This window comes from Natator depressus, chromosome 22, assembly GCF_965152275.1.
Source record: "Natator depressus isolate rNatDep1 chromosome 22, rNatDep2.hap1, whole genome shotgun sequence".
Taxonomy (NCBI): domain Eukaryota; kingdom Metazoa; phylum Chordata; order Testudines; family Cheloniidae; genus Natator; species Natator depressus.
Window position 1 is genome coordinate 18,635,836 of NC_134255.1, and position 26,523 is coordinate 18,662,358.

General features: G+C 55.4%; 1 protein-coding gene across 1 annotated transcript; it reads right to left on the minus strand.

Moving 5' to 3' along the window:
• Window positions 1-9,296: 9,296 nt before the first annotated feature.
• On the minus strand, window positions 9,297-24,688 carry SCN4B (sodium voltage-gated channel beta subunit 4). Its single transcript, XM_074936731.1, has 5 exons — window positions 24,455-24,688; window positions 19,293-19,456; window positions 17,467-17,692; window positions 16,463-16,592; window positions 9,297-9,581 (listed from the first exon to the last, which is right to left on the minus strand). Exons 1-5 carry the CDS (start codon window positions 24,513-24,515, stop codon window positions 9,488-9,490), a joined length of 675 nt encoding a protein of 224 aa, XP_074792832.1. The 5' UTR covers window positions 24,516-24,688; the 3' UTR covers window positions 9,297-9,487.
• Between the last annotated feature and the right edge of the window lie 1,835 nt (window positions 24,689-26,523).

The window sequence follows — 26,523 nt, forward strand, 5'->3', positions numbered from 1 at the left end:
ATCAAGAGGGATCTTAGAGGTTTTTAAGGTCAGGCTTGACAAAGCCCTGGCTGGGATGATTTAACTGGGAATTGGTCCTGCTTCGAGCAGGGGGTTGGACCAGATGACCTTCTGGGGTCCCTTGCAACCCTGATATTCTATGATTCTATGATTCTCTTGTACCTGTCTCAGCCTGTACTAGCCATCTGAGTTCTTTTAAGTGCTGCATTTTCCCCAACCTCTAAAAACCACAGGCTTCCAAACCCTAGTAGCCTCAGCCCCCTCTCTGTGCCTTCTGCAGGCCTCCAGCCCATCCGTCAGCTCCTCTAGGCTCAGCGCAAGATCTTCAACAGCGAAAGCTTTCAGACAGGCTCCTGAGTCCACAGCCAGGCACCTAAACAGAGAGGGTCCAAATTTCAGAGGGGCTGAGCCCCCAGCAGCTCCCCAAATGAAGCCACTAATTTAGGTGTCTACAAAACGATTTAGGAGCCTACTTTAAATCTCCCATTTCTGAAACTCTGAGGCAGAGTCTCTGTTCCAGGCCCCATTGCAGCTGCTGCCCCTTCTCCAGACTCCTACTCAGCCTGCTGCTGGTAGCGGGTGGGACTGGCTGCCCAAGCAGAGAACATTGCGCGATGAGAACCACAGGAGAAGGTTTTCACTGAGCAGCAGAGAGAGGATAAATAACTAGCTCTTCAGAAGAAGAGAGATTTGGTGAACAGAGAGACCCAGTTATGAATGTGGCCAGAAAAGGAAAAACAAAAATACCCTTTAAAAGTTCATTTGTTTTTAGGCAAATCCTAGTGGGTTACAGCGCTCTCATTAACCCTCCGCTAATAACGATGATTCCTCTGAGATGCCAAGATTACTCCCACCTTGCCATTATTCCTGATTCCCAGGGGAAAAGGGATGGGGTGGAGAACAATCATAGAGCTGATTCCCTTCCTCTCATGAAGAAAGCTTTATTGTGCAGAAGTAATGAAGAAAATGCCTTGTGATATTCGCTAGCAAACTGCATTATTCTAGAGGAACTCTGTCATCTTGAATTATCTTAAATGACTAATTTGTTTGGACTTTTTAAATCAACTTTCTGATATATCCTTATTCTAACAAGGATCAGTCCCATTCACCTTTAACTTGATCATGAGGGTGTCCAGCATTCTAATTAACCTTCTGTTAGAAACACTTTGCCCTTCTACAGCACTTTTCATCTCAGGATCTCAACACACCTTACAACATTAATTCTTACAACACACCTTTAAAAGATGGCAGCAGCCGATTCCCCGGTTTACAGAGAGGTGAAGAGACTTACCTTTGGTTACACCCTGAGGAAGTAAGAGCCAGGAACAGAACCCAGGAGTCCTGAGTCCAACTCCCCTGCTATGATCACCATTCGGTACCCTGGATGGAATTCCATGTTCTTTTGTGAATGAAAGGAGAGCAAAGCAGCAGTTTTCCATTTATATCAGTCTTGTAAAATCCAGAGTGCCTTTAACCTGCTCTGAATATGCTGTCACACTGCTTCTGGCACAGTTCTGGGCCTATGCTCCGGGCCACAGCCAGGATCATCCTGCGACCTACGGCACTGAGCCACTCCACAGAGAATATTGCCACTCTAGGCTGCTAACACGAGCCAGTGGCAATGGCAGGAACAGAACCCAGGAGCCTGAATGTGCAAGGCGCTGGATAATCCCTTGCCACACTTGCCCCGCCTGGCTATTGGACACACAGTGACTGAGTGGCACATGCTCAGCGCCTTGTCTCCATGTCCTGTCCTCACTCAAGCACCTAGAGCCAGAGGCTTAGCTTGCGCCAACTTTAACTGCCAGCGTTGCCTTCCAGTGAACTAGTCCTACCGCGGCTGCAGTGACCCAGCAGAGCCGGGGACAGCAGGCCCAGGGTGTCGCATGGCATTGCCCCTGCGAGGGCAGCTTGTGGCACCAGTGGTTTCTTGGGGTACCCAGGAGAGGCGACCACTCCACCCCTCCCCATTCCCTCACGTATCATATTGTTCCAAAGTGGCTGCAGTTTTATTCCAGGGCTAACCCTGACCTGGAGGGCGGAAGGGGAGAGAGAGAGAGAGAGAGAGAGAGAGAGAGAGAGAAGTGTTTCTAAAGGCAGGATCCCCTCTCAGAGCCTGACATAAAGCACTTCAAAATCAACAGCGTCTCCCAGTCTTCAGTGGGCTTTGGGTCAGGCCCTTAGATCTTCCTGCCATACCTTGACGGCAGGCCCTCAGCTCTGGAACCATTGCCCCTTAATGCATCAGTCAGAGCATTCACCCAGGCAGCTGACAGGGGGTTTCTCACTTTCACACGGGTGTTTTAAAGGTCGGATGATTCTCAGCTTTCCTATGCAGCGCACATGCCCAAAGAGTGTCCCATGGGTTCAGCCGAGGAAGGCAGACAGAGCGCAGGGTTATCTCTGCTGTTCAGCTCTCCTTACACCCCGCTCTCACTGATGCAAGGGGTATGGCTGAGCACACAGAGAGAGCCGAGTATGGGGGGTAACACACTGCTGAGCTGAGAACAGGATTTGCCCAACGGACGTACCTGATGAAGATTAACATGGTACTTGGTTCATCCAGCTGAATCATTTGGAACAAAAAATCCACCAAAACAATGACACTAATAATCCCTACAGCTCCCTGGAAAGGTGCAATAAATCCTGTGCTTGCTACTTCTGCTGCACTCTGCACACCCACAGGCATCCACATGTGCATCCACACCGAGCTTTGCAAAGGTCCCAGATCAACATCAGAAAGAACCCAGACGAGGGAGAGTTTCTCTACTAAACATAAACTTTTATTTCATTCAAGGCAAAGCTAAATAAAACTCTATAGTGCAAAATGTGTTTTAAAGGCAACAGACAGAATGTTCCTCTACATTCTGTGTTTATTTACAACTATATACTATACGTATTTATATACACATATACATGTGTGTGTCTACAATATACACCCATCCTTAACATCCCCTCTGTTTGAAAGGTTCTAGTGGGACACCCCATTTTAAAGAGAGGGAATAGCTCAAGAATTGGTCAAATTTTTCAAGCCAGTGGAACCTTCTAAGCATGCCCATTGTACAGCATATCTAAATCCATACAGGTACAGAAATGTATCTCAAAAATTGATTGTTAAGTTTTCTCTATTCAAGCCAGAGGAATAATCCATGCATAGAACAGCATTGCATATCATGTGGTAAGTGGAACAATATCCAGATACTACTTCTAAAAAAGACTAACAGGTTATGACACCTAAAAATAATACTTACAAAAATTAATTTCCTCCTCAAACTTTACTTGTCTATGGAAGTTCTTCACAAAGGCTGGACTGGGGATTTAATGGGGCAACTGGAAGATTTTGTGTCTTTTGGTCTAAAATGTCATGAGCGATGATGATATATTAATAATACTTTGCATTTATACCGCACCTTTCATCCAAGGATCTTAGAGCACTTCACAAACAGCCCCTGAGGCAGGTCAGTGTTATCAGCCGCATTTTATAGATGGGGAAACTGAAGCACAGAGAGATTCAAATGATTTGCCCATGTTTACCCAAAGAGACGCAGCAGAGCTGGGAACAGAATCCAGGAGTCCGAGCTGCCTACTCTAACCAGTGGACAAGACTGTCAACCACAAAGCCTACCCTTCCAGAGCATGTCACCTTTGCCCTGCACCTTGGGAAGCTCCATGCCCTGGTGTAAGCGACTAGGCCAGGCGCAGCATAGCCACGAAACACGCTCCTCTTGAAAGGCACAGCCACAGATGCACCAGCACAGGGCTTCTTGGGCTTCCTCTGTTCCAACAACTCCTGCATTTGCAGATTGGAGCGCAGTTACCAGCCGGCAGGTGGGACTCCGTGCCAATCACGCTCAGATTCAAATGGCCATCATACTCCTGTCTATAGATGAAGTGGTACCACATCCCCTTCTTCTCCAGTAATCCCCATGCACTGCTTTGGCAAGCCTGTTTGTTAGCTGGGTCAGGCTGGGTCATAAACTAATTCAAGAACACTCCCCTGCAATTCAATGTTCTTACACAGCTCATCCAGAACGGGCTCCCATTCCATTACAGAGCCAGAAAGCTGTTCTTGCTCCCACCCTCACCCCGCTCCTGAAAAACCAAGACCCAGCTCTGATTCCTGATTCCTACAGGGGAAGGGGCTGGGGAGAAGAGCAGAGTTTAGTTCCTTAGCCTCATTAACAAAGGCAAAGATGTAGCCCACACAAGAAGTTGGCTTGTGACATTCAAACAACAAATCACATGATTTTAAAAGGTCACAGTCAACTAGAATTATTTTAAATGAAGCACTTTTTAAATTTTAAATTCCTTGGAATAGCATGTCTGGGACTGTTTTTAATCCCTTTCAGTTATATGGAGAAGGATTTTCCAGCACCCCATGTACTCAAGGGATTTAAGTCAGAGAACAACCCCAACTATCTCAGGCCTGTCTCTTCTCCCCCTCCTGTCTCTGTCTCAGGGTTTATATGGCCACCCCATCGCTGCAGTACCCAAGCCCCTCCAATAGCACTGTCCCAAGCAGACTCCACAATGTCTCCCGCATCTCTCTCTGATCACCTGCCTGCTCTCTCTTCGGTTCAATATTGCTGCTGCTGTTACTGAGAGGAGCCTCTTTGCAGGACTGGGGAACAGTGTGCGTGGGAGCTCCCTGTCACCAGGCTGGAGCACGAGTCAGGACGCGCCATCGATCAGCAGTGAATCAGCCAGGCTGACTCTACAGAGCATGGACAAAGTCACCAAGCGAACAGAACAGAACTGAAGAGAAGTGAAAAGGTCTCTCAGTTCTCACCAGTTGAGGGGCCAGCTGTACCAACAGAAGGTGCAAGTGTCCAGAGAGAAATCAGATTTCCACATTGACAGTGAAATACAACATGTATGTTTCACCTGATCGGTTTCTAACCTTCCAAGTAGCTCTCTCCTAATAACACTTTGCCCATCTGTAGCACTGGTCATTCCAGGATTTCAAAGCACTTTACAAATGGTAACTAATGAAACCTCACGTCATCATCTGTGAGATAGGTCAGTATTATTATCCCCATTTTACAGATGGGGAAACTGAGGCACGTAGAAGCAAAGCGACTTGCCTGAGGTCACACGAGTCAGCAGCAGAGCCAGGAACAGAACCTGAGTCCTGAATCCAAGTCCTCTAACTATGACTAGACCATACTCCCTCCCTGCATAGCAAATGAAGCTCCACATTCTTTCTTAAGTGAAAGGGAAACCGAATGAGCCGTTTTCCCATTTAAATCCTTTATACAAATGATTTGCGTAACTAATTAAAGCCTTGGTAGGTCAGCTTCTTCCGTGTTTGTTATTGTAAGCGCCGAGCTTTAAAAAAAAAAAAAGAGTAAAACCGGAACTGATGTAAAAAATACGGCAGCTTCTCCCTAGAAAACCAGCCAGGTACAGGCCACACAGCGGGGAGAGCAACTAAATGTACATCAGCCACAGCAGGGCACGGGACAGGGTGAGCCAGTGCAGTCAAGGAATGTATTCCAGGCTGCTCCGCCTGGCGTGAGCGCAGGCAGGCAGTGCAGAGCGCGGCCCCTGCTCACAGGCCAACACAACACCTTTGTTCAGAAGCGTTTCACAGTGGTTTCTTCTGCCATTGGGCAGGCGCAGCGACTTTGACAACCTCGTCTTTTGCTGGCTCTGGGGCCCGGCCCGGGAAGATGCTTCGGCATGTCCACGGCGCAGAACAGAAGGAGCCGTGCAGCACTTCCACAGCATGAAAACAGGCAATCCCACCTCCGCCCCGGCCCCTGGCCCGGGGGATGGTTCCTTGCTGAGAGCCCCATGAAATCCTGCATGTGAACTTAGCCTCAGTGACGTGCCTCCACCCTGCCCATGAGGCGGAGCAGGGAGATTCGCCCCCTGGTTCTCTCTACAGACTCGAGCAGTTGGTGCGGACTGGGATGCGGACCCCTGTCCATTGGGGACAGAGCTAAAACTCACGTCTCGCAGCCGCCACTGACAACCACCACGGCTCACTGAGTTTAAACATGCGACCGAGAAAGGTAGCTCCATCACCTGCTCCACTCCCCAAGCCGTCACCTTCCCCACTCACTTTGCTGTCTGAAGCTGCGTTCCAGCAGCCCCTCTCCCCGGCCTCTGTCTCTGCTGCCTGAGCAGCCCCTCGCAACTGGGGCAACGGGAGCAGGGGGCCAGAACTTTGGGCCCAGTTCTTCTCCCACATACACCAGATTTAAACTGGGCTTACTCCACTTCCTCCTGTGGCATTACTCCTGATTTACACCCACAGAAATGAGACGGTGCAGCTGAGAGGTCTGCAACACGAAGGAAATGTAGCGTTCGGTGTGAACCACGCCCCCCCATTTCCCGATCTCCCCTGAAGGAAGCGCCTGATGGGGCAGGCAGGTGTACGTGTGAGAAGGAGGCAGGCCCATTCACCAGCAGTCATGGGCACCGGTTCTCTGCCCTTGCACACCCCATCACGCACTTCCCGGGCATCAGGAGTGACTCCACTCAAACCAGCATAAAGCAGGTGTAGGGCAGGAGAATCAGGCCCAGTCCCCTACAGCAATCATCTCGCAGTCCGGGTTTACACATGCCAACACGTCAGTCTGGAGCCACGGCCCTGTCCCCAGCCAGCCTCTAGCCACTCTCCCCGTGCCTGGACATTTTCGCTTTGTGCAGCACTAAGTCTCTGATGATCATGGCCACTGAGGCACTGACCCAAAGCCCAACGACATCACGAGAAAGACTCTGACTTCGGTGGGCTTCCTGCATCGCTCTGGGCTGTCCTCACCTAGCACTGGCCTCCTGGGCTCTCCAGTCCCATCGCTGAGTTCCTCGTTAATACCCAGCCCTCTCGCAGCCAAAGCCCCCAGGCAAACAACGCACCCGGCTCCTCTCCAAGGACACGGCAGCCACACTGGCTTTTCTTGGGGTGGCCCTGACCCCGCTTGGTTCCGTTCCATGAGATGCACTTCCCAGCACATCCCCCCAACTTCTGCTGGCAGGAAAATCCTCTGCAGGGCTGGTGCTACTTAAACAAATTCCCAAAGGATTCCCCAGTCTGCCTGGATTTGGTACTTAGATACTGTGCTTAGTACAATCCCCAGCTCCATTCATGCTGCTCCCTATGGCACAAAGCACCCTGACATGGCAGGGGTGTGCAAACCTGTTCTTTACAATCTGGTGCTCCCTACCTCTGTGGGGCTGAACAATGCAAAGAGCCTGCAGCTCTGCTTGGTTATGCAGCACTGCAGGGACAGCCAGGCAGCTCCCAGGCCGATAAGGCGCTCACTACCAAAACAAAAACATTCCCAGCACTGCGGGTGTCACCAAGCAACATGGCAACTCTTTGGTAAAGCCCAGTGTCCCCTGCAATGAGACAGGGCTGTGTTTGGTGGAGACGTGACCAGCATCACAGGGCAGAGCTCCGGGAGATGGCTAAGCCCCAAAGGGCCTGTCAGTGCAGCTGGGACTGGGGTGCAGGTTTGGTATGGAATGTCAGACAGCTCGGGGAGAGGACATGTTTGGTACCTCACTAGCACGTGTGGGAGACAAAACCTCCCAGGGCGATGTCACAAAGCATGGCACCAATTCTGCGCCAGTGAGGGCATGGGGCTGCAATAGTCAATCAGCATAGGGAAGAAGAAAGGACGCCCTAGTAGATCCACAGAAAGCTCCAGTGCTCTAGCGGGAGCGGCTGTGCCAGGGGGTTTGTACCAGACCAGGAAGGGTGACAATACCCTCACCGCCACCTGTCAATCTGGGACAGCAAGAGGACTCCAAGGGGCACATTCTGCCTTGGCAGCTCCCGGGCATCACTGGTCTGGGCACATGTAACAGAAGGCAGAATGTGGGCCTGGCTGTTTGGGAACATTGCTTACGCAGCCTGGTGGGGATCGCAGTGCCATGCTCCAGAGCCCGGCTAGGACCCAATGCCCGATGTGGGATCTGGACTCCTTTTCCCCGAATGCTGCTTGGGGAGCAGGGGAGTCGAGATTTCTGAAGGTAAAAGCACAGTCAGCACTGGACACGTAACCAGCCACTGCCCTCAGCTTGTGGGCTGGGACCCACTTTGTCAATATTTCCTCTGCCCCAGGAGGACAGTCAGAAACCTGAAGCTTTTCACCCCAGCTGCCCCCTTCCAGGTGCGCGCCCTTCGCCACGGTGCCTTGGCAGAGTCAGAAAGACCCTCCAGAACGGAGAGAACCAGAATTACACGCAAGTGTCCCAGCTGCCCTTCCCGCAGAAACAGCGCTGCTGCCAGGGGGACAGGGAACACCACAGAGCAAAACCAGAGCCCTCACCAGGAGCCAGGCGAGTGCCAGGGACAAAGTGCAGGCAGAGGAATGAATCCTTCCCCGGACTCCCCCCAGCACTTCACTATTGACCCAGCTTCTCTACGCAGAGCTCACAGGGCAGGTTCGCCAGGCAGCCAGACACAGGACCCCTGCACCTTGTGCTGCCATGTGCAAAGGGGGTCGGACTGGCAGTGCTTTGCACTGCTCTTGCACTAGCGCAAGTGAGGACACAAGGGGCAGGGCAGTGGAGAGCCAAGGGGCAGGGCAGTGGAGAGCCAGGCCCATAGCAATCACACAGGGTAGCAGGTGAATGGCTGCCGTAGGTAACGAACGGACACAGCCCCCCGTGACTACGGCGACCCCTGGCCGCAGCGTATTCCCTCCTTGGCACCAACGGCAGCTGGTGACAATACCACCGAGCTGCACAAGCCCAGACTGATAGAGTGGGCAGCTCACCTGCTGGAGTGGAATGGAAATGGCAGGGGAGGGAGAGCTCGTCCCAGGAGCAGCAGCAGGGGCCCCTCAATCTCTTTGCCTAACCGGTTCAGACAAATCTCGTTTCTTAACCAGTTAGGAAAAGAGATTAAAGCCAGGCTTGGTAAAGGCGGCACTAGTCATTTGGTTCAGAAGTGTGCTTGGCAGCAGAGCCCCCTTTCTCCTTGAGCCAGCCCCATGCTCAGGCAGGGACAGGAGCATCTCTCTCTACTGCTAGCGTTCCATGCAGCCTTGCACTCCAGAGGCCTCTGCTCCAGGAGCTAGCTGCCCTCTGCCTGGTGCATGGCCTCCTCCCAGTGTAGCATCCCTGGAAGCCAGGCAGGCAATGCCCCCCCACCCCGCTCTCAGCTTCGCAAGGCACCGTTTCTGCTCAGCGCCCTCACGCCCAGTCTCTGTGTGATGACCCAGCCGCGCTCACACACACACCACATGAAAACACCCACCCACCCCAGCCCATGCTCCAGCTCAGGGAGTTCCCACCTCCTCCCAGAGAGGATGGCGCTGGCCTGCTCCCTTTCCGCTCCTGAGATCACAGCCTGGGCACAAGTCGCTCCCAGGCCACACAGCGTTCCAAGTCTGCGCTGAAGAGTGGTGCAAATTGCAGGCATGTGCATAATACAGAGAGGTCTCAAGCATTGTTAGTTTCAAAATAAAATAGATTTCCCCTCCCCCGGCCATTAGCGTTTTGCTGCCTGGTGGGTCACACTGAGTTTGCTTCATGCCTTCGGTGGAGCTTTCTGTTCCGCCTTGGAGCCCGCCAGGCCGTTCTCAGTGTTGTCAATCCCCGAGGAGCTCACGAGACACTCCTTCCTAGGAGAGAGAACAGCATCTACAGCACGTGGGTGGCGCCTGCAGCCCCCTCAGCCTGAATGTGCACCTGGCCCCTTCTGCCCGCATCACTGCCCCTCCCCACCTGTCACAGAGACCAGGCCCAAGGGATGTATGCACTCCGAGCTGCGGGGAAGCTCACTCGCCACACAGCCATGGAGGGAGAGACGTGCAGGCATGGCTCCAAACACTAGACTGGCACTAGTGCCTGGATCCTTCCTGCTCCCCAAGAGGCACAATCATTCCCACGGGGCAGGCAGGTCAAGTGACACATTGCAGGGCACAGAGGGAGCGGGCAGCAGACTCTAGGAGTTCCTGGCTCACACTTTCAAAGAACCGGGCCTTCCCCATGCTGGGCACAGGACTCAGGACTACAACCCCAACACAGAGCTAACAGCTTGTTCCACAGTCTCCAAGGGAAGCCGCGCTTCAGGCACTGACAATAGGACTGGGCAAGGCAGGTGTGACGATGTGACGCAGCAGGGAGGGGGGAGTGTTGACCTGGGAATGTGCCCTGGGGACGGGAGACCTGAGAGCCTGTCACCTGAGCCAGGAGGGGGAGGGGGAGGTGACTCCTCTGCCCAGGAATGTGGACGGAGGCTGCAGCAGGGAACCTGCTGGGTGGGTTTAGTTTCAGTTTGGGGGCTGGATGGAGGAACACAGGGAACCCCAGGGCTGGGGTCTAAGCTCCCTGCTCCCCCAGAAGGACTTCACTGAGGGGTCCTGGGTGTACCCACAAGCTCTGTTTTGGACTGTGTTCCTGTTGTCCAATAAACCTTCTGTTTTACTGGCTGGCTGAGAGTCTCAGTGAATCCCAGGAAGAGGGGTGCAGGGCCTGGACTCCCCCACACTCCGTGACAACTGGTGGCAGCGGTGGGATCTACTGCACCCCGTGAACGGCGCTTCCTGCAGTAAGTGACTGGGGAACAGTAAAACGAAGGGGGATTGACGGGGACCAGGCGTGCTGAAGATTCAGAGAGAGACGGTTTCAGGGGGCGGTTAACCCCTGGGAGTGTGTGACCAGAGAGAAGGACTTTTGCAGTAACAGGGTCCCCCGGGGGATTGCAGCGAGCGGTCCCAGGGGCGGAGGAGTCTGCAGCTCGACCCTGGCAAAGAGGTGGTGACCTCAAGAAGGACTGGCACACTAGGGGCTTTTCCTGGAAACCGTGGACAGCTGCCCGGCCTGCGAGTGGCCAGCCGGGAGATGTACGCTAAACGCCTTAAGAGCGACCTGGTGGAGCTGTGCAGGCAGAGGGGGCTGCGCGTCGGGAGGTCCACCAAGGAACAGCTGATTGCCCAGCTGGAGGAGAGGGATCGCTTGGATGACCCGATCCCTGTCCCTGAGGGAAGCCGCCCGGCGGACGCAGCGTGGGCCCTGGGGCCTGACCAGGCTGGGAGGGGTCAGACTGCTGCCCAGGACACCCCGAGACCCTTCCTACCTATGCCTGGGGGAGGGGTTGTGGGAAGCCCAGCGAATACCGAGGGCCCCCTGACCCCAGCAGCCAGCAGGGGATCCTCCCGGCGGAGCTCCCCATCCCTGGAGCGGATGCGGCTGGAATGGGAGAGGGAGAGGAAAATGAGGGAGCTGGAGGATCATGAAAAACAACGTCAACATGAGGAGAAACAACGTCAACATGAGCAGGAGGAGAAGGAGAAACAACGTCAACATGAGCAGGAGGAGAAGGAGAGGGAGCGTCAACATGAGCAGCAGGAGAAGGAGAAACAAAGACAGCATGAACTGGAGCTGGCCAGGCTGAGGAGCAGTGGGGCCCCGGCTGCGGTGAGTGAGGGGGGACCCAAGACCTCAAGGAGCTTTGATAAGTGCTTCCTGGCCCAGCGGAAGGAGGGGGAGGACATAGACAGCTTCCTGACGGCCTTTGAGAATGCCTGCGAGATGCACAGGGTTGACCCTGCAGACAGGCTCCAGTTCCTCACCCCCTTACTGGACCCCCAAAGCCGTGGAGGTCTACAGCCGGATGACAGGGGCAGAGGCAGGGGACTATGAACTGTTCAAACAGGCCCTGCTCCGTGAGTTTGGGCTGACCCCCGAGATGTACCGGAGAAGGTTCCGGAGTCAGCGTAAAACGCCTGAGGTCACCTACCTACAACTGGTCAACAGGATGCAGGGATATGCCCGCAAGTGGACAGCGGGGGCCCAAACTAAAGAGGACCTGCTTGACCTGTTTGTACTGGAGCACCTGTATGAACAGTGCCCTTCCGACCTGAGGCTGTGGCTGGTGGACAAAAAGCTCGCGAACCCCCAGCATGCAGGGCAGCTGGCCGACGAGTTTGTGAACAGTCGGTCAGGGGGTAGCCGGGAGGAGTCCCAAAAGAACAGGCCCCCCCCGATGCAGAGAGAGAGTCACCATGGGGCCTCCCAGCGGGGAAATAGGGAGAACCCCCTCCAAAGGGGAACGCCTGGTGTCGGGCCCCTCCGACCCGTTCGAGGGGACCAACGTGATCTGAGCTGCTATCACTGTGGCCAGAGAGGCCACGTACGGGCCCAGTGCCCCGGGCTCAGGGACAAACTGAGCAGACCCAACCTACCCAGGGTTAACTGGGTAGGGACTCAGCTGGACGAGGGGCAGGCGACCCAGGAAAGGGGGGCTACCAGTTTGCCACCTGCTCAGGAGGGAAGAGTACCCCCAGCCAGCCCCGCCAGAGGGCTGGAGGCTCTGGACTCCGGGTGCTCGGTTTACAGGGTGGGTGCGGGGCTGTCCCTCCGGAGAGAGTGCCTTGTTCCCCTGGAGGTGGAGGGGAGGAAGGTCAATGGATACTGGGATACGGGCGCGGAGGTGACGCTGGCCCGGCCCGAGGTGGTGGCCCCAGATCGGGTGGTGCCCAACACCTACCTGACCCTGACGGGGGTGGGCGGGACCCCATTTAAGGTGCCCGTGGCAAGGGTACACCTGAAATGGGGGACCAAGGAGGGCCCCAAGGATGTGGGGGTACACCACCATTTGCCCACTGAAGTTTTGATGGGGGGAGACCTAGAGGACTGGCCAAGCGACCCCCAGACCGCCCTGGTTGTGACCCGTAGCCAGAGCCGGCGAGGGGCACTGCGCCCTGACCCTGGGGAGGGTACCACACTGGAGGCGCGAGACCCTACTCGGGTGGGGAGGGAGCGCCGAGGGGCACGGCTCAGAGAGGCTGCGGCCTCAGACCTGGCCACGGAGGGGGAACCGGGCCCCATCCCTTCCCCAGCCGCTGAGTTCCAGGCCGAGTTGAGGAAAGATCCCTCCTTGCAGAAGCTCAGGGACCTGGCCGACCTCAGTGAGGGACGGACCATGAGGAGAGGCTGCCAGGAGAGGTTCCTGTGGGAGAAGGGGTTCCTGTACCGAGAATGGGCTCCCACAAGGGAAGTAGAGTCCTGTGGGATCAGGAGGCAGCTGGTGGTCCCCCAGAAGTACCGCCGCAAGCTCCTGTCCCTGGCCCATGACATCCCCCTCGCAGGGCACCAGGGAATCCGGCGCACCCGGCAGAGGTTGCTACAGAACTTTTACTGGCCCGGGGTCTTTACCACCGTCCGGCAGTATTGCCGATCCTGTGACCCCTGTCAGAGGGTGGGGAAGGCCCGGGACAAGGGGAAAGCGGCGTTGAGACCTTTGCCCATCATAGAGGAGCCTTTCCAGAAGGTGGCCATGGACATCGTGGGGCCTCTCAGCAAGACGACCCGGTCGGGGAAGAAATACATTCTGGTGGTGGTAGATTTCGCCACCCGCTACCCCGAGGCAGTGCCCTTAGCTTCCATTGAAGCAGACACCGTGGCAGATGCGCTCCTGACCATTTTCAGCCGAGTGGGGTTCCCCAGGGAAGTCTTGACAGACCAAGGCTCCAACTTCATGTCGGCCCTGCTCCGGTGCTTGTGGGAGAAATGTGGGGTCCGGCACGACTGGGCCTCAGCGTATCACCCCCAGTCCAATGGGCTGGTGGAGAGGTTTAACGGGACGCTAAAGATGATGCTGAAAACCTTTATGAACCAGCACCCGCAGGATTGGGACAAGTACTTACCTCACCTGCTGTTCGCGTACAGGGAGGTGCCCCAGGAGTCTACCGGATTTTCGCCTTTCGAACTGTTATATGGAAGGAGGGTGAGGGGCCCCCTGGACCTGATGAGAGACGAGTGGGAGGGGAAGGCCACTCCCGATGGAGAGTCAGTGGTGGAGTATGTCCTGACCTTCCGAGAGAGACTGGCTGAACTCATGGGCCTGGCCAGGGAGAATCTGGCCAGAGCCCAGAGGAAGCAGAAGGTCTGGTATGACCGCACGGCGCGGGCCCGGGCCTACGCCACCGGGGATCAGGTGATGGTTCTCATCCCCGTGAGAAAGAACAAACTACAGGCCGCCTGGGAGGGCCCGTTCAAGGTCGTCAAGCAGCTCAATGAGGTAAACTATGTGGTGGAGCTGTCGAACCGGGCCCACCACCGCCGGGTGTACCATGTGAATATGATGAAGCCATATTATGCCAGGGGGAATGTGGTGTTAGCTGTGTGTGGTCAGTGGGAGGAGCAGGGAGATGACCCTTTAGTAGATCTATTCCCTGGGACCAGAGCTGGTTCCCCCCTGGAAACAATCCCCCTCTCGGATCAGCTCACCCCTGCCCAGCAAGCTGAGGTCAGGGGGGTGCTGCATCCGTACCGACAGCTGTTTTCCAACCAGCCTGGACGCACTAATCTGACTGTCCACCGGGTGCAGACAGGGTCGCACCCGCCGATAAGATGCTCCCCCTTCCGAGTCACAGGGAAAACTGCTCAGGACCTGGAAAGAGAGGTCCGGGACATGCTGGCTTTGGGGGTGATCCAGCCATCGGCCAGCCCTTGGGCCTCGCCGGTGGTGCTGGTCCCCAAAAAGGATGGGTCAGTCCGGTTCTGTGTGGACTATCGGAAGCTCAATGCCATCACTGTATCGGATGCCTACCCCATGCCCAGGCCGGACGAGCTTCTAGACAAGCTGGGAGGAGCTCGGTACCTTACCACCATGGACCTTACAAAGGGCTACTGGCAAGTGCCGCTGGATGCAGATGCCCGGCTGAAATCGGCCTTTATCACCCCTCTGGGGCTCTATGAGTTTCTGACCCTGCCTTTCGGCCTCAAGAGAGCGCCGGCCACCTTCCAGCGCCTGGTGGACCAGCTCCTGAGGGGGATGGAGAGTTTTGCCGTGGCGTATATTGACGACATCTGTGTCTTTAGCCAGACCTGGGAGGACCACGTGTCCCAGGTTAGACAAGTGCTGGACCGACTCCAGGGGGCTGGGCTGACTGTCAAAGCGGAGAAGTGCAAGGTGGGGATGGCTGAAGTATCTTACCTGGGCCATCGGGTGGGGAGCGGCCGCCTAAAGCCGGAACCGGCCAAGGTGGAGGTGATCAGAGACTGGCCGGCTCCCCACACCAAAAAGCAGGTCCAAGCCTTTATTGGGATGGCAGGATACTACCGAAGATTTGTGCCCCACTTTAGCGCCATAGCCACCCCCATCACTGAGCTATGCAAGAAGGGGAAGCCAGACAAGGTGGTCTGGACCGAGCAGTGCCAGGAGGCTTTCCGGGCGCTGAAGGAGGCTCTGGTCAGTGGCCCAGTTCTAGCAAACCCAGACTTTGACAAGCCCTTTGTGGTGTTCACCGACGCCTCCGACACGGGACTGGGGGCGGTGTTAATGCAGGAGGATGAAAAGGGGGAGAGACACCCCATCGTGTACCTGAGCAAGAAGTTGCTACCCCGGGAGCAACACTACGCGGCCATCGAGAAGGAGTGCCTGGCCATGGTGTGGGCCCTCAAGAAACTAGAGCCCTATCTCTTCGGGCGACACTTCACCGTGTACACCGATCACTCTCCCCTGACCTGGCTGCACCAGATGAAAGGAGCCAACGCCAAGCTCCTGAGGTGGAGCCTGCTCCTGCAGGATTACGACATGGACGTGGTCCATGTGAAGGGAAGGGCCAACCTGATAGCGGATGCGCTGTCCCGGAGAGGGGGCCCCGAACTTCCCCAGGTCACTGGTCACAGTGACCCCGCTCAGTTCAGTCTCGAAGGGGGGAGAGATGTGACGATGTGACGCAGCAGGGAGGGGGGAGTGTTGACCTGGGAATGTGCCCTGGGGACGGGAGACCTGAGAGCCTGTCACCTGAGCCAGGAGGGGGAGGGGGAGGTGACTCCTCTGCCCAGGAATGTGGACGGAGGCTGCAGCAGGGAACCTGCTGGGTGGGTTTAGTTTCAGTTTGGGGGCTGGGTGGAGGAACACAGGGAACCCCAGGGCTGGGGTCTAAGCTCCCTGCTCCCCCAGAAGGACTTCACTGAGGGGTCCTGGGTGTACCCACAAGCTCTGTTTTGGACTGTGTTCCTGTTGTCCAATAAACCTTCTGTTTTACTGGCTGGCTGAGAGTCTCAGTGAATCCCAGGAAGAGGGGTGCAGGGCCTGGACTCCCCCACACTCCGTGACAGCAGGTCACAGGGAACTGTCCTGCCACAGGGCAGCAGCAGGCTTCCGTGCACGCCTGCACCAGTTAGACAAATCCTCGTGCCGGCCCCATGACCTGTTAGCTCAGTGTCCCTGTCCCAGTTTTACAGATGGGAAAATGGGGAAGTGAAAAGCCAGCTAGAGGCAGAGCTGGGAACAGAACTCAGAAGAGCCCAGTTTCCGGTCCTGGGCCCAGTTCACTGGGCCACGCTGCCCTCCTGCCCTCTCCTTGCAAACACTCCGGTGATGCAATCCGGTGTCTAGGCTGCGGAGGAGGGTCAGAAAGAGCACAACCATCCAGGCATGTGGTACGCATGACGCTGCGCCCAGCACAACCCCAGCCAAGGGTTATGCACCGCAACCCCCAGCCGGACGCAGCGGGGGCTGGGAGAAGGGACGCCCATGCGTACTCACTTCTTCTCCTGAGACTTTTTGAGGATAAGCAGGACAATTTTCTTGATGACGAGGATGAGGATGAGGAGGCCGACGAGCCCGCCCACGGCTCCCAGGATAATGCGCGTCAGCGTGTTGTCCACCGGTACCACTGCAGGAGAGAGCGCCAGAGGAGATGTTAGTGGGTGCCAGCCAGAAGAGTCCCACCAGCACAGTGCCTCTGGCCCTGAGCAGCAGGGAGACAGACACCCATTCCTCGGCCATCACCGGAGCTGCAGGGGCCACGCAGCTGCCTCTGCTCCACAGAACAGTTCAGGTCTTTAAAGTTGAACAGCCACGGGCATCACCCTCTAGTCTCTGCTGCCCCCCAAGCCTTCTCCGACAACTGCACGGCTCATGGTTCAACTTGACCGTAAGCCACGGAGGGAGTTTACCCCATGAATGCCCTCCTTGTGCCCCTGGCTACTGGCCTATAGCAGGGCCCACAGGGGATGGCCCATATCTTTATCTTAGCCATCGTCTCCTGGAGGGACTGTAGGTGTCTCAGGTTGTGGGTGCTCAGCGTGAGGGGTCTCAAGTTGGGCACCCAAAATAGATCAAGGGAGCTAAAAGCCAGAGCCCACTCTGAGAGGTCGGCCTTACTTCTTGGCAGGAGGAGGGGTATGAAGTGAAAGACCCCCAATTCTGCCAATGCCCCTCGGCCAATCCAGCCGTGATCCTCTCCTAAACAGAGGCCTCTCCTAGGGCTCTTTTCTGAGGCGGACAGCCATTCACTGAAGACTACCTAGAATATACACTGGTCACCCGAGCCAGACTAGAACTCCTGGGAGCAGATTCTACTTTCCTTTACACTGATGGAAGCCCAACAGAACCCAGCAGTCCTGAGTCCAGTCCCCTGCTACGACCACTAGCAGCATATCTTGGTTTAGCTTTGCCCGATCCTGCTCGTCACTCAGGGGAACCTTTGTCTATCAGCACCAGAAGAGTGAGTGTGGTGGGGAAGGCTCCTCCTGGCAGACACTTACTCTCCTGGACCACCTTGAGGATGATGGTGGCATTGTGTTCAGCATTCATTTCCTTTGGGTTCCTGACATGGCAGGTGTACTTCCCAGCATCATCGAAGTCCACGGACCCCATGGAGATGGAGATGTTGTTTTCCTTCCCAGTGGTTGTGCCAATTAACCGAACCCGAGGGTCTGCGAATAGCACCGTTGGCTCTGACGCTTTGTTCTTTATATTCCCGTGATAGATCTGCAGGGGACGGAATGCAGCAGGACGCTGAGTGAGCAAACAGCACAGCCAGGCCGCAAACTCAGGAAGCCCCAGACTAGGGAAGGCCTGGAGAGCTCTTCCGGCTGAGTTGGACACCACCCAGGGGTGGTACAGGCACAGACCTACCAAGGCTGAGGGTTGGGGCCCGTCTACATGACAGTTTGCAACCATGTTGCATCCAGGTCAGGGACAAGCATGCTGTAACAGTGCCATGGCTCAGCGACAGCTGTAGTGTAGATGTGGCTTACAAGTGGACAAGAAATTCTCTTTCCATCCCTCCCTTGCTTTCTGAGGATTCTGTCTCCTCCAGACTAGGGGTAGAATCTAAATGCTTGGCTTTTGCCCAGGGATCCCAAAGCCAGTTATTCCTCTCAGCACATCCCTTCCCCACCCCCGAGATGTCTCCTGCCTGCTAGGTATGCACCAGTGAAATGCAACAGTCATCAAAAGGGAAACTCAAGGGGCTGAGCAGAGTGGAGGGGGGTCTTTTAATGGAGGCAGAGCAGAACCATACTCCATGCATGCTGCCCCTTCCTGACTTTTCAGCACGAGGCCAACTCCCCAGCTCCTCGCCTGCATCTGGCCAAATGCTGGGGGGCTCATCTCCTTATTAAGCCATGTTCGTATGAAATGACAACTTTGTTTAGTGCCTGTTGGGCCCCAGAACTCTTCCCCTCCCTCATTTCTGCACACGCACACATATACCCACCACCTCCTGCCTCCCACATGAAAGGGAGAAGCAGCTGAATGCTTGGGGCAAAGAATGGGGCAGTCCAGTCAACAGGCCACCATGAAAGCAGCCGGCCTCTCTCACTTGCCATGTGGCTGCATTGGCTGGAATTCACCTTCCGCCCTAGGAATCCAGGAGCTGCAGTCAGCGGCAAGCATGCCTGTCTCAGGAGTGGACACGGCCATGTCAAGGCCAATGCAGAGGAGCTGTGCATTCCAGCAGCGAGTGCTGTGCACACCTGGCCAGAGAGGCAGGCTCCAAGGTCCTCTCCCAGCTGGCCAAGGCTGGGAGGGCTGCAGGGCAGCTGGGCTGACAGGAGAAAGCCATTGCCTCACACTAGCAAGCAGAGGGGCGAAAGGTGATGTTGCTCAGAACCAATGGCCCTTTGGCATCTCATGGTGCGCACGAGAAGGGGCCTGTTTAGCTGGAAAATTCACTGTGTTTTGCTCAAAGTGCTGACCTGCTCCTGAGTGAAATGGGACATTTCTGAGCAAAAGGGATGTATTTAACCCAGGGATTTGCCACTCGCTGCTGCCGAAGCTCACAGACATGACTACAGGAAATGAAATGGTGACGCTGCTGCGGCCAAACCGAGTGGAAGTAATTTTCTCCGTTCCACACTGCTCCACCCAGCCGTGTCTCCAACGGGCAGTTATGGTGCCCAGACAATAGGGTGCAGTGGGCTCTGAGAGGGCAATTGCCAAACCAGATCCCTCCTGGCCGGCAGGGTGTCCTAAATCAGGAGAAACGGGATCCAAATCACTGTTTAAAGCACTAGCAGCCGGTCTGTGTGGGGGGACCCAGGAGAATGGCAATCAAACCCAGCGAGGAGCAGAACGCGCCACGCACCAGGTCAATGCTGTTGTAATACCAAGTGAAGTCAAGGTCCTTGAATCCTATGCAGGTGGTGAAGATGCAGGGCAGCTGCACTTCTGAGCCGTTCAGAGCCATCACAAGGTTGTTTTTCCCCACTGAGACCTCCAAGGTGACAGCCATGGAGAAGAGATGTAAACCTGCCCGGGGAAAGAGAGAACAAAGACACATCAGTTTCCACAGGGGCAGCGCCCGATACCCGATTCCCCTTCAAAGACAGCATCTCCTGGGGCATGCCCAGAGGCTACACAACCATGCAGTCACCTGGTAACAAGGTGAGATTGCTGGTCCATTAATTGGGCTCCCTAGAGGCATCACATGCATGCCTCAGACTAACCTAGCCAGTCCCCCTCTGCCTTCCTAGAGGACACAGAGCAGGACAGAGCCTCAGGAACACGCACTGGGAAAAGGCAACTGCAAGTAGCCTGGCCAGCAGCAGCGTCACCATTCAGCAGGGAAGGGAGCATCTCCCAGCACTGGTCTTTCACTCCCAGGCCCCTGGCGACCATACTCTGGAGCTCTCAGTCCTGCTCAGGTGTCTACAAGCCAAGCACCACCCCCATAATCCAAGCTGGATGGGTCCTGGCATCTGGGCCATGGCCCAGACCAGGGCAGGGCAGGGCAGCAAGGGGAAGCTGTTCTGGAGGGCGAGAAAGGAGACATTAGTCGTGAGGCCAACCCCACCCTCTAGCCGGACAGAGGAATTATGGGACCTTTGATAAATGACACCAGGGTGAAGCTGTTTTCATGTTTAACACTGGGGAGCAGCCCAGGGGTTAGGCGCTCCCTGGATGGGTCTGAGCCAACCAGGCCCAGAGGAGCCTAAGGAGAGTGGCAGCGCCAGAGAATATTTACGAGGAGTTCGACTCTCCGGGGCAGGATTTCCCTGTGGAAGAGGGTCTGTCTGGTTAAATCTGCCCCTTCTCACCAACCCCCCCAGCCACCCATCGCTGCTGGGGAACAGGATTGCTGGCCCATCAGGCTCCAGGAGGGACAGGCTCCCCTGGGGTCATCAGTCAACTCCTCACCCTCAGCGCAGAATTGTCCAGTGCTGCCTGCACCCCCCAAGTAGGCACAGCGGTTGGGTGGGGCACCTGACCAGAGACGCTCCCTCCAGAGGAGCCACCGCTCTCAGCCCCACATTCTCACTCAGGGCAGCTGGGCCCCCCCTTCCTGAGGGAAAGGGTAGGACAGGGCTGCTTCGCAAGGTCTGTAAGAACTCTGTCCAGACAGGCGCAAGCTATCTACAGAAATTCATGAATGTTTGCTATAGCTGTCACTGGCTTCTTCCAAAAATGTCCCTGAGCCCGAGCCCTCCGAGCAAAGCAAACTGGAGCAAATGCAAAATACGTTTTAAACCCAAGGTAAAAAATCCTACATTGTGACACATGCTGAGTGACACCACCCTGCTCTTTGCTAAGTCCCCTGGCAGCAATCAGTCAAAGGCACCAAAACAGAGGAGGCCTGTGTAGACGTGTGTCCTTTCCGCCCCTGCCTCCGTTGCTAATGCAGCAGCTTTAGAAGACTTCTCTTTGCTGCTCTGAGATCAAGAAATTTGAGTTGCCCCATGTTGCCAAGATCTAGGGTGGCTGCTTGAGACATCAGCAGTGTTGTTCAGACGTGCAGCAGGGCCCAATCCCCACTGCTGTGCCCTGGGGGGACAGTGCTTATTCCTACCCCCGCGGAGCAGGCTTAAAACATTAACAAAGCTGAATTCTCCGCTCGGTCTGGCCGCTGACAGCATTTTAAATCCTCTGCCCACCCGGGCATGAGTGAGACCAACCCCCACACCCTGAGCAGGGCAGCAGGAAACACTAAGGCAGGAGCGGCGAGGGTTTAGCAGTCTTGTACCATTTCTTCTCCACAGGGAACCACCGGTCAGAGGAATACCCATTGGACTGGCCTGGGGAGGAAAGAGCTGGCATGTTCCCATGGAATAACAATGCCCAGCTACAGCACCATCATCCAAAACTCTCAAAGCCTTTTGCTAACATTAAACGTCCCAGCACCCTGCAGCTTGGCTGAGTTCCCATGGGGGTCCCACAGAGTCAGTGGTAGAACTGGGAGTAGAACCCAGGCAGGAGCCCTAACTCCTCATTCCCTGGCCCGCTCTAATCACTGAAAACAACCCTCACGTAACCCCATCCTCATTGCACTGGGCTTGCCAGAGCACACTGCACCTGAAACAACCCCACCAGCCATGGGGCACATCAGGACAGCACCTGTAATCGATTGAAGCAGCCAGCGTCCCACTGTGAGGCAGAAACCTGACCTGGAGGCCTAGTGCATGGGCGGCTGGGATTCACCTAAATGGCCACTGGAGGCCTCTGTTGTTTTACAAAAGGGCTGCAGAAGAAGAGCACTTACATCACTAACAACGATCAACCTGGCCCCGTCCCGCAGACAGCTCACTGGGGACAAAACCACTTCCCCGGGCTAGATGGGCTCCTCCTCCCCACCCCCTCCCACACAGCACCCACGAGGGAAGAGCTCACAGTCCACTTGGAGCGGAATCCAGCTTTCCCATCTTAAAACAACCTTTACACTTCAGCCCTTTTCCTAGGCACCTCGGCGTGCTGGGGGGTACGGCCACAACCACCCCTTTGAGGTATAGGAGTTGGACAGTCTGTGAGGGTCCCTGAAGGAGGGCAGAGCTGTTAGCACTTCCCTTGTTGTAATATTGAGGGACCACTCCTTCTCTGCCCCAGAGTCCTGCTTGGTGGTGGCTCTGGCTAACCAGACCGTGCAATGAGCCTCAAAGCTTCAGTCACTGAAGAGCAGAATTAAATTACTCAGCTGCAGACAATTTGCAATGAGATTCCTCCCCCCCACACACCTTTTTTGTTTAAGCCTGGCTGAGTTGCCTGAGGTACAAATGAGTCCGATTTCCTTCCTGAGATCAGAAGAACCAGCACCTGGTCTTAGAACTCAAGATGACTCCAGCTTAAAATGTCTGAGCCTCTGTTCTAACTATGACAACACATGGCCAGTTTTTCCTTCTTAAAATGAGGCTGCCCTTGGGTTATCTGGGCTGGGAGTTTCAAAGACTCCTAAGGGAATCTAAATCTCACTGGAATCCAAGATCCTTTGAAATCCCAGTCCCTCTCTCTCTAATTTCTCCAGCTCATTTAAAATTATCTTGAGAACCAACAGCTCCTTGCCCTACCGGAAGCCCCTCACTGGAGTTTTCCAACAAGCAGTGGGTTTTAAGTACTGAAAATTCAATTAAATTCTTGTTTTTCAGATTCTCTGTTCAAAGAACAACCCTCTACAGACTAGGGCAACTGCCCAGCAGATAACAGCACGCTGGGCAGGTACAGGAAGCTCTCAACCAGCCATGGGTGGGGCCTGCTGGGGCGGAGAAAACAGCACCAGAAAAAGCTACCACAGCATGTTTCGGCTCCTAGCCCTTGGGTGTAGCCAGGACACTTTATAAAACCTGCCGCCGGCTCAGATTTGGGTGTTATGCTCCGAGCAGGGCCCCGGATATGCATTTCTTTCCTCTGCTGGGAAGGAAGGTATGACAAATATTTTTAAATCCGTAACTATTAATATTCTCAGCTGCATTAAACACTTACAGTTGTTTCCTCTGGTCCCTGACACATATTTTCCCCATTTAATTTTAGCAGTTAGCTAGCTGTACTCCCCACTAGCAGATCTGCAAAGTGAGAATGATGGAGCCTATGAGAGAAGACACCAAAGGAGAGACCACTGCGTGTATATTAGTAATTGATGCAGGGAGGGCAAAGGCCTGGGAGCCAGGGTTCTATTCCTGGAGCGACCTTGGCAAGTCACTTATCCTCAATGCCTCAGATTGTACATCTGCAAAATGGAGATCATCCTCCCCAGCCCTGAGTGAAGCACTTGGGGATTATGGATGAAAGTGCAAGTGCCGAGTATCTATGACTTGCTGCAGTGGAAATCAAAGCAAGCTGTTTGCTGTGGGTTGATCTTTCCTCATGGAAATGTAGAGTTTGCTTTTAAAATGTAAATATTTTTCAAGGAGGAAGAAACAATAACTTCAGTGTTTATGGGACTTATAGAAATTATTAAAGCTCCTAAGTTACAGTAACATACAAACAGAGACTCAGAGGGGTCTAGTGTGTAGAAAGATACGCACTGTCATACAGGACCATGTCATGACAACAGTGGGTGGGATAGTGCAAACTGTCCAGAATTAATTAACTCTGTTTTGCCAACTCTCACTATTTATTTGGGAGCCTTATTACAGTTGATGTTCTTCCTAAAGCACCAGCTCCTGGAGTCATGTGATTACATGAGACTCTCAGGTTTCCTTTAGAACAAAAGTAAGTTCCAGCCCTCCTGACTGCAGAGAAAAGCCTGAACACATGGCGTGAGAGCTCCCTAAGGCTGAGAAACCAGCCAGCAAAGAAAGAGCCCAACGTTTAGTATTTTGTAAACATCTCCTGATTTGGGAGGCCTGACTCCTGATTTTTGAGCCCTTGGCATTGGCGATGCTGTGAACCAGTGCTCCAGCTTGGTGCCCGGCTCCAAGCCCTGACAGCCAGCCTGCGCTCCAGCCTCCAGACACAACTCCCTTGGAGCAGTTACCAACAGCAAGTTCCTTCCCCACCCCTCAACCCAGGGCACCCTCACTGACATGGTGCAAGTCCGGAGTCACCCTGCTGCCTTCACCGGACTCCGGCAGTCTCCTTTGGCCCAGGAGAGCAGATTTTGGCCTTGTGCTGTCTGAGGCTCCAGCTGAGAGCAATGAAGAAACTCCGGCGACTGGCGACAGGACATGGCTGGCACTTAAGAAACCGATAATAAACGTCCCCTCACCCCGCAGCTACCGGTTTGGAGAGGCCCCAAGAGCTAAGCCCTGCCTGGCCCCAGGGCACTGAAGCAGCGCAGAAGAGCCCTCGTTCCCCATGCCAGTCCCCGTCCTCGAGCCGCAGCCTGGGGCGCGAAGCGGGTCCGCGCAGAAGACGCGCTCTGTGCCGTGGGGGGTGAGCCCCGAAAAGCGGAGCCCTCCGGCCCGAGCTGTCTCGCCGGTCCGCGGGGCAGCAAAGCGGATGCGCTCCCGAGGCAGAGCGCACCGGCTCCGCGCCCGGGTCCCCTCGCCGCACCAGGGCGCCCCGTCCCCGGCCGCTCTGCCTCCCCTCGCACCCCCTTACCCAGCAGAGCCGCCGCCAGCCAGCTCCGGCAGAGCCGGGCGCTGCTCCCGTCCGCCGCCATCCTCTGTGCCAGGGCACCTCGGGGAGCCCCCGCAGCCGCCAAAGGCGGGGCAGGGTCGGGACAAGCTGCCGCCGGAGCGCCCGGTCCCGGCGCAAGGGGCAGGGGGACAAGGCTCGAGCCAAAGTCCGGCTGGTCCCCGCAGCAGCCGCAGCATCCAGCCGGGGCTCCGCGCAGCCAAGTCGGGGGGACGCGGCGCCCGCAGCCGGGCAGGACAGGCGGAGGGCGAGGCAGGGCGCGCTGCCAGGGGCCAGCTGAGGATGCTGCGGGGAGCGGGGGGGCGCTGCAGCCGGAGAGGCGTCGGCCAGGGCCGGGGGGCTCCGCCAGACTAGCCGGGGAGCCGCCTGCCGGGCATCCCGCAGCACAAACCGGCCCGGCTGCGGGCGGGGCGGGGCAGGGACCGCGCTGCTGCGAGGCGGGGCTGGGTTTGCGGCGCTGCAGCCCCCTGCAGTCGGGCCGCGCTGCAGCTCTGCGGTGCGCGCTGGGCCAAGGGGACACGTGGCTCCCCGGCTGCAGGCAGGAGCCCCTGACCCGCTCCCGCCTCCTGCGGCCTCCCAGGGGCGGGCTCGGGCTCGGGAGCCTAGCGGGCTTCACCGGCCCGCACCCCCCAGCGTCTGTCCGTGGCCCCACCCGGCAGAGCCAGGGCACCCACCTAGCCCCCTTCTCCTGCTGCTCCTGGTTTATCCCTCCTGGGGTGCCAGAAACGGGCCAGCTCCCTGCTGCCTCGCCTCCCCTGGCTTCAAAATCCTGCCCCTTCAGCTCAAAGAGACTCTCCCGTACCTAGCAGCAGCATAGAGTATATGACACACAGCTGAGCCACACAAGCACCGGACACTGAGTTACACAGTTACTTTGGCTGCAGCTTTGAGGCTTTTGGGGTAGCGACCCCCTGGGACACTCACCGCTCTTTTTCTCAGCAATGAAATAATTTGTGTTTCTAGAGCCTCTTTCATCTTAAAATAGTAAAGCAATTAACAGGGGTCATTCTGACACCACTGGTAGGAGCTAAATAGAAGTGTCTGTAGCTGGGTAAAGGCACCCTGCTGTAACCACTAGACTACGCTCCCCCTTCTAGGCTTTTGGTGAGGTTCCTTGTGTGCCTTTTCAATTATTGTGTATGCTTTTACTTCTAGTCTGGTTTCCTCAGATTCCCCTTCACTGATACTGTGCTTTGTTTCTCTGTCAAGTTAATTAAAACCATAGTGTTGGGGTTTTTTAAAGGCATAGTGACATAATTTTATTGGCAAAGTTGTGATTGCCATGAAAGAGATTCTTGGGTTTTCTCCAGTCACAATGCATCATCAGATAGACTCAAATTGCAATTGACTAGAGCCTGTTATAATCCACTGTGCATTCTCAATGAGTTTGTGTTTTGCTTACACAAGCCTTGGTGGATGACAGGATCTCTAGCATATAGTTTGCACAGAGATCCTGGCAAGAGGTGTATAGGGGTTGTGTAATTGCAAGGAACGTTATCATTCATCAGGAGTGAAGTGCTGTTAATTTGAGTAGAAAATCCACATCTGGAACCAAGAATGGCACCTGCTCATATATGCACTGAGGCCACAATGTTCAAAAGTGGTTTGGGGTGTCTCAGTTTTGGAGGGCCCAGCCTGACACCTCAGTTCTCATTCGGAGAGGTGATGGGCATCAACTGATTTTAACTGGCTACAATCACCCTCTTGAAGAACATAACTATTGAAACAGACTAGCTGGGGAAGTGGTGGCTTCTCAGGCTCCTGCTGTCCTCAAAGGGAGAGTGCTGCCTTTCTGGCAGAGATGCTTTAGTCAAGCAGAAGTTCCCAGGGCAGGGCCTGGTACCTGGATGACATTCGATAGCCTGGGGTTTGTGGGTCAGACTAGAGGAGCTGAGACACCCTCCTGGCTGTAAAACCAGCGATGAATGGGCATGAAGGCTGATAAAGGAATAACTGGTTCATGGAATGAAAACCTCGAGGTAGGGAAGGCTTCGGTCTAGCTAAACCAGCTCTTTCTAGCATGCCTGTCCCCG

Bases quoted from the DNA above. Each gene is read 5' to 3' on its own strand.
- SCN4B (XM_074936731.1), bottom strand. From the start codon at position 24,515: ATGGCGGCGGACGGGAGCAGCGCCCGGCTCTGCCGGAGCTGGCTGGCG. The intron at 19,457-24,454 runs GTAAGGGGGTGC...TTCCCCGGGCAG, and splicing joins GCTGGCGGCGGCTCTGCTGG to GTTTACATCTCTTCTCCATG. The intron at 16,593-17,466 runs GTAAGTGTCTGC...TCTCTCCTGCAG, and splicing joins CCTCAAGGTGGTCCAGGAGA to TGGTACCGGTGGACAACACG.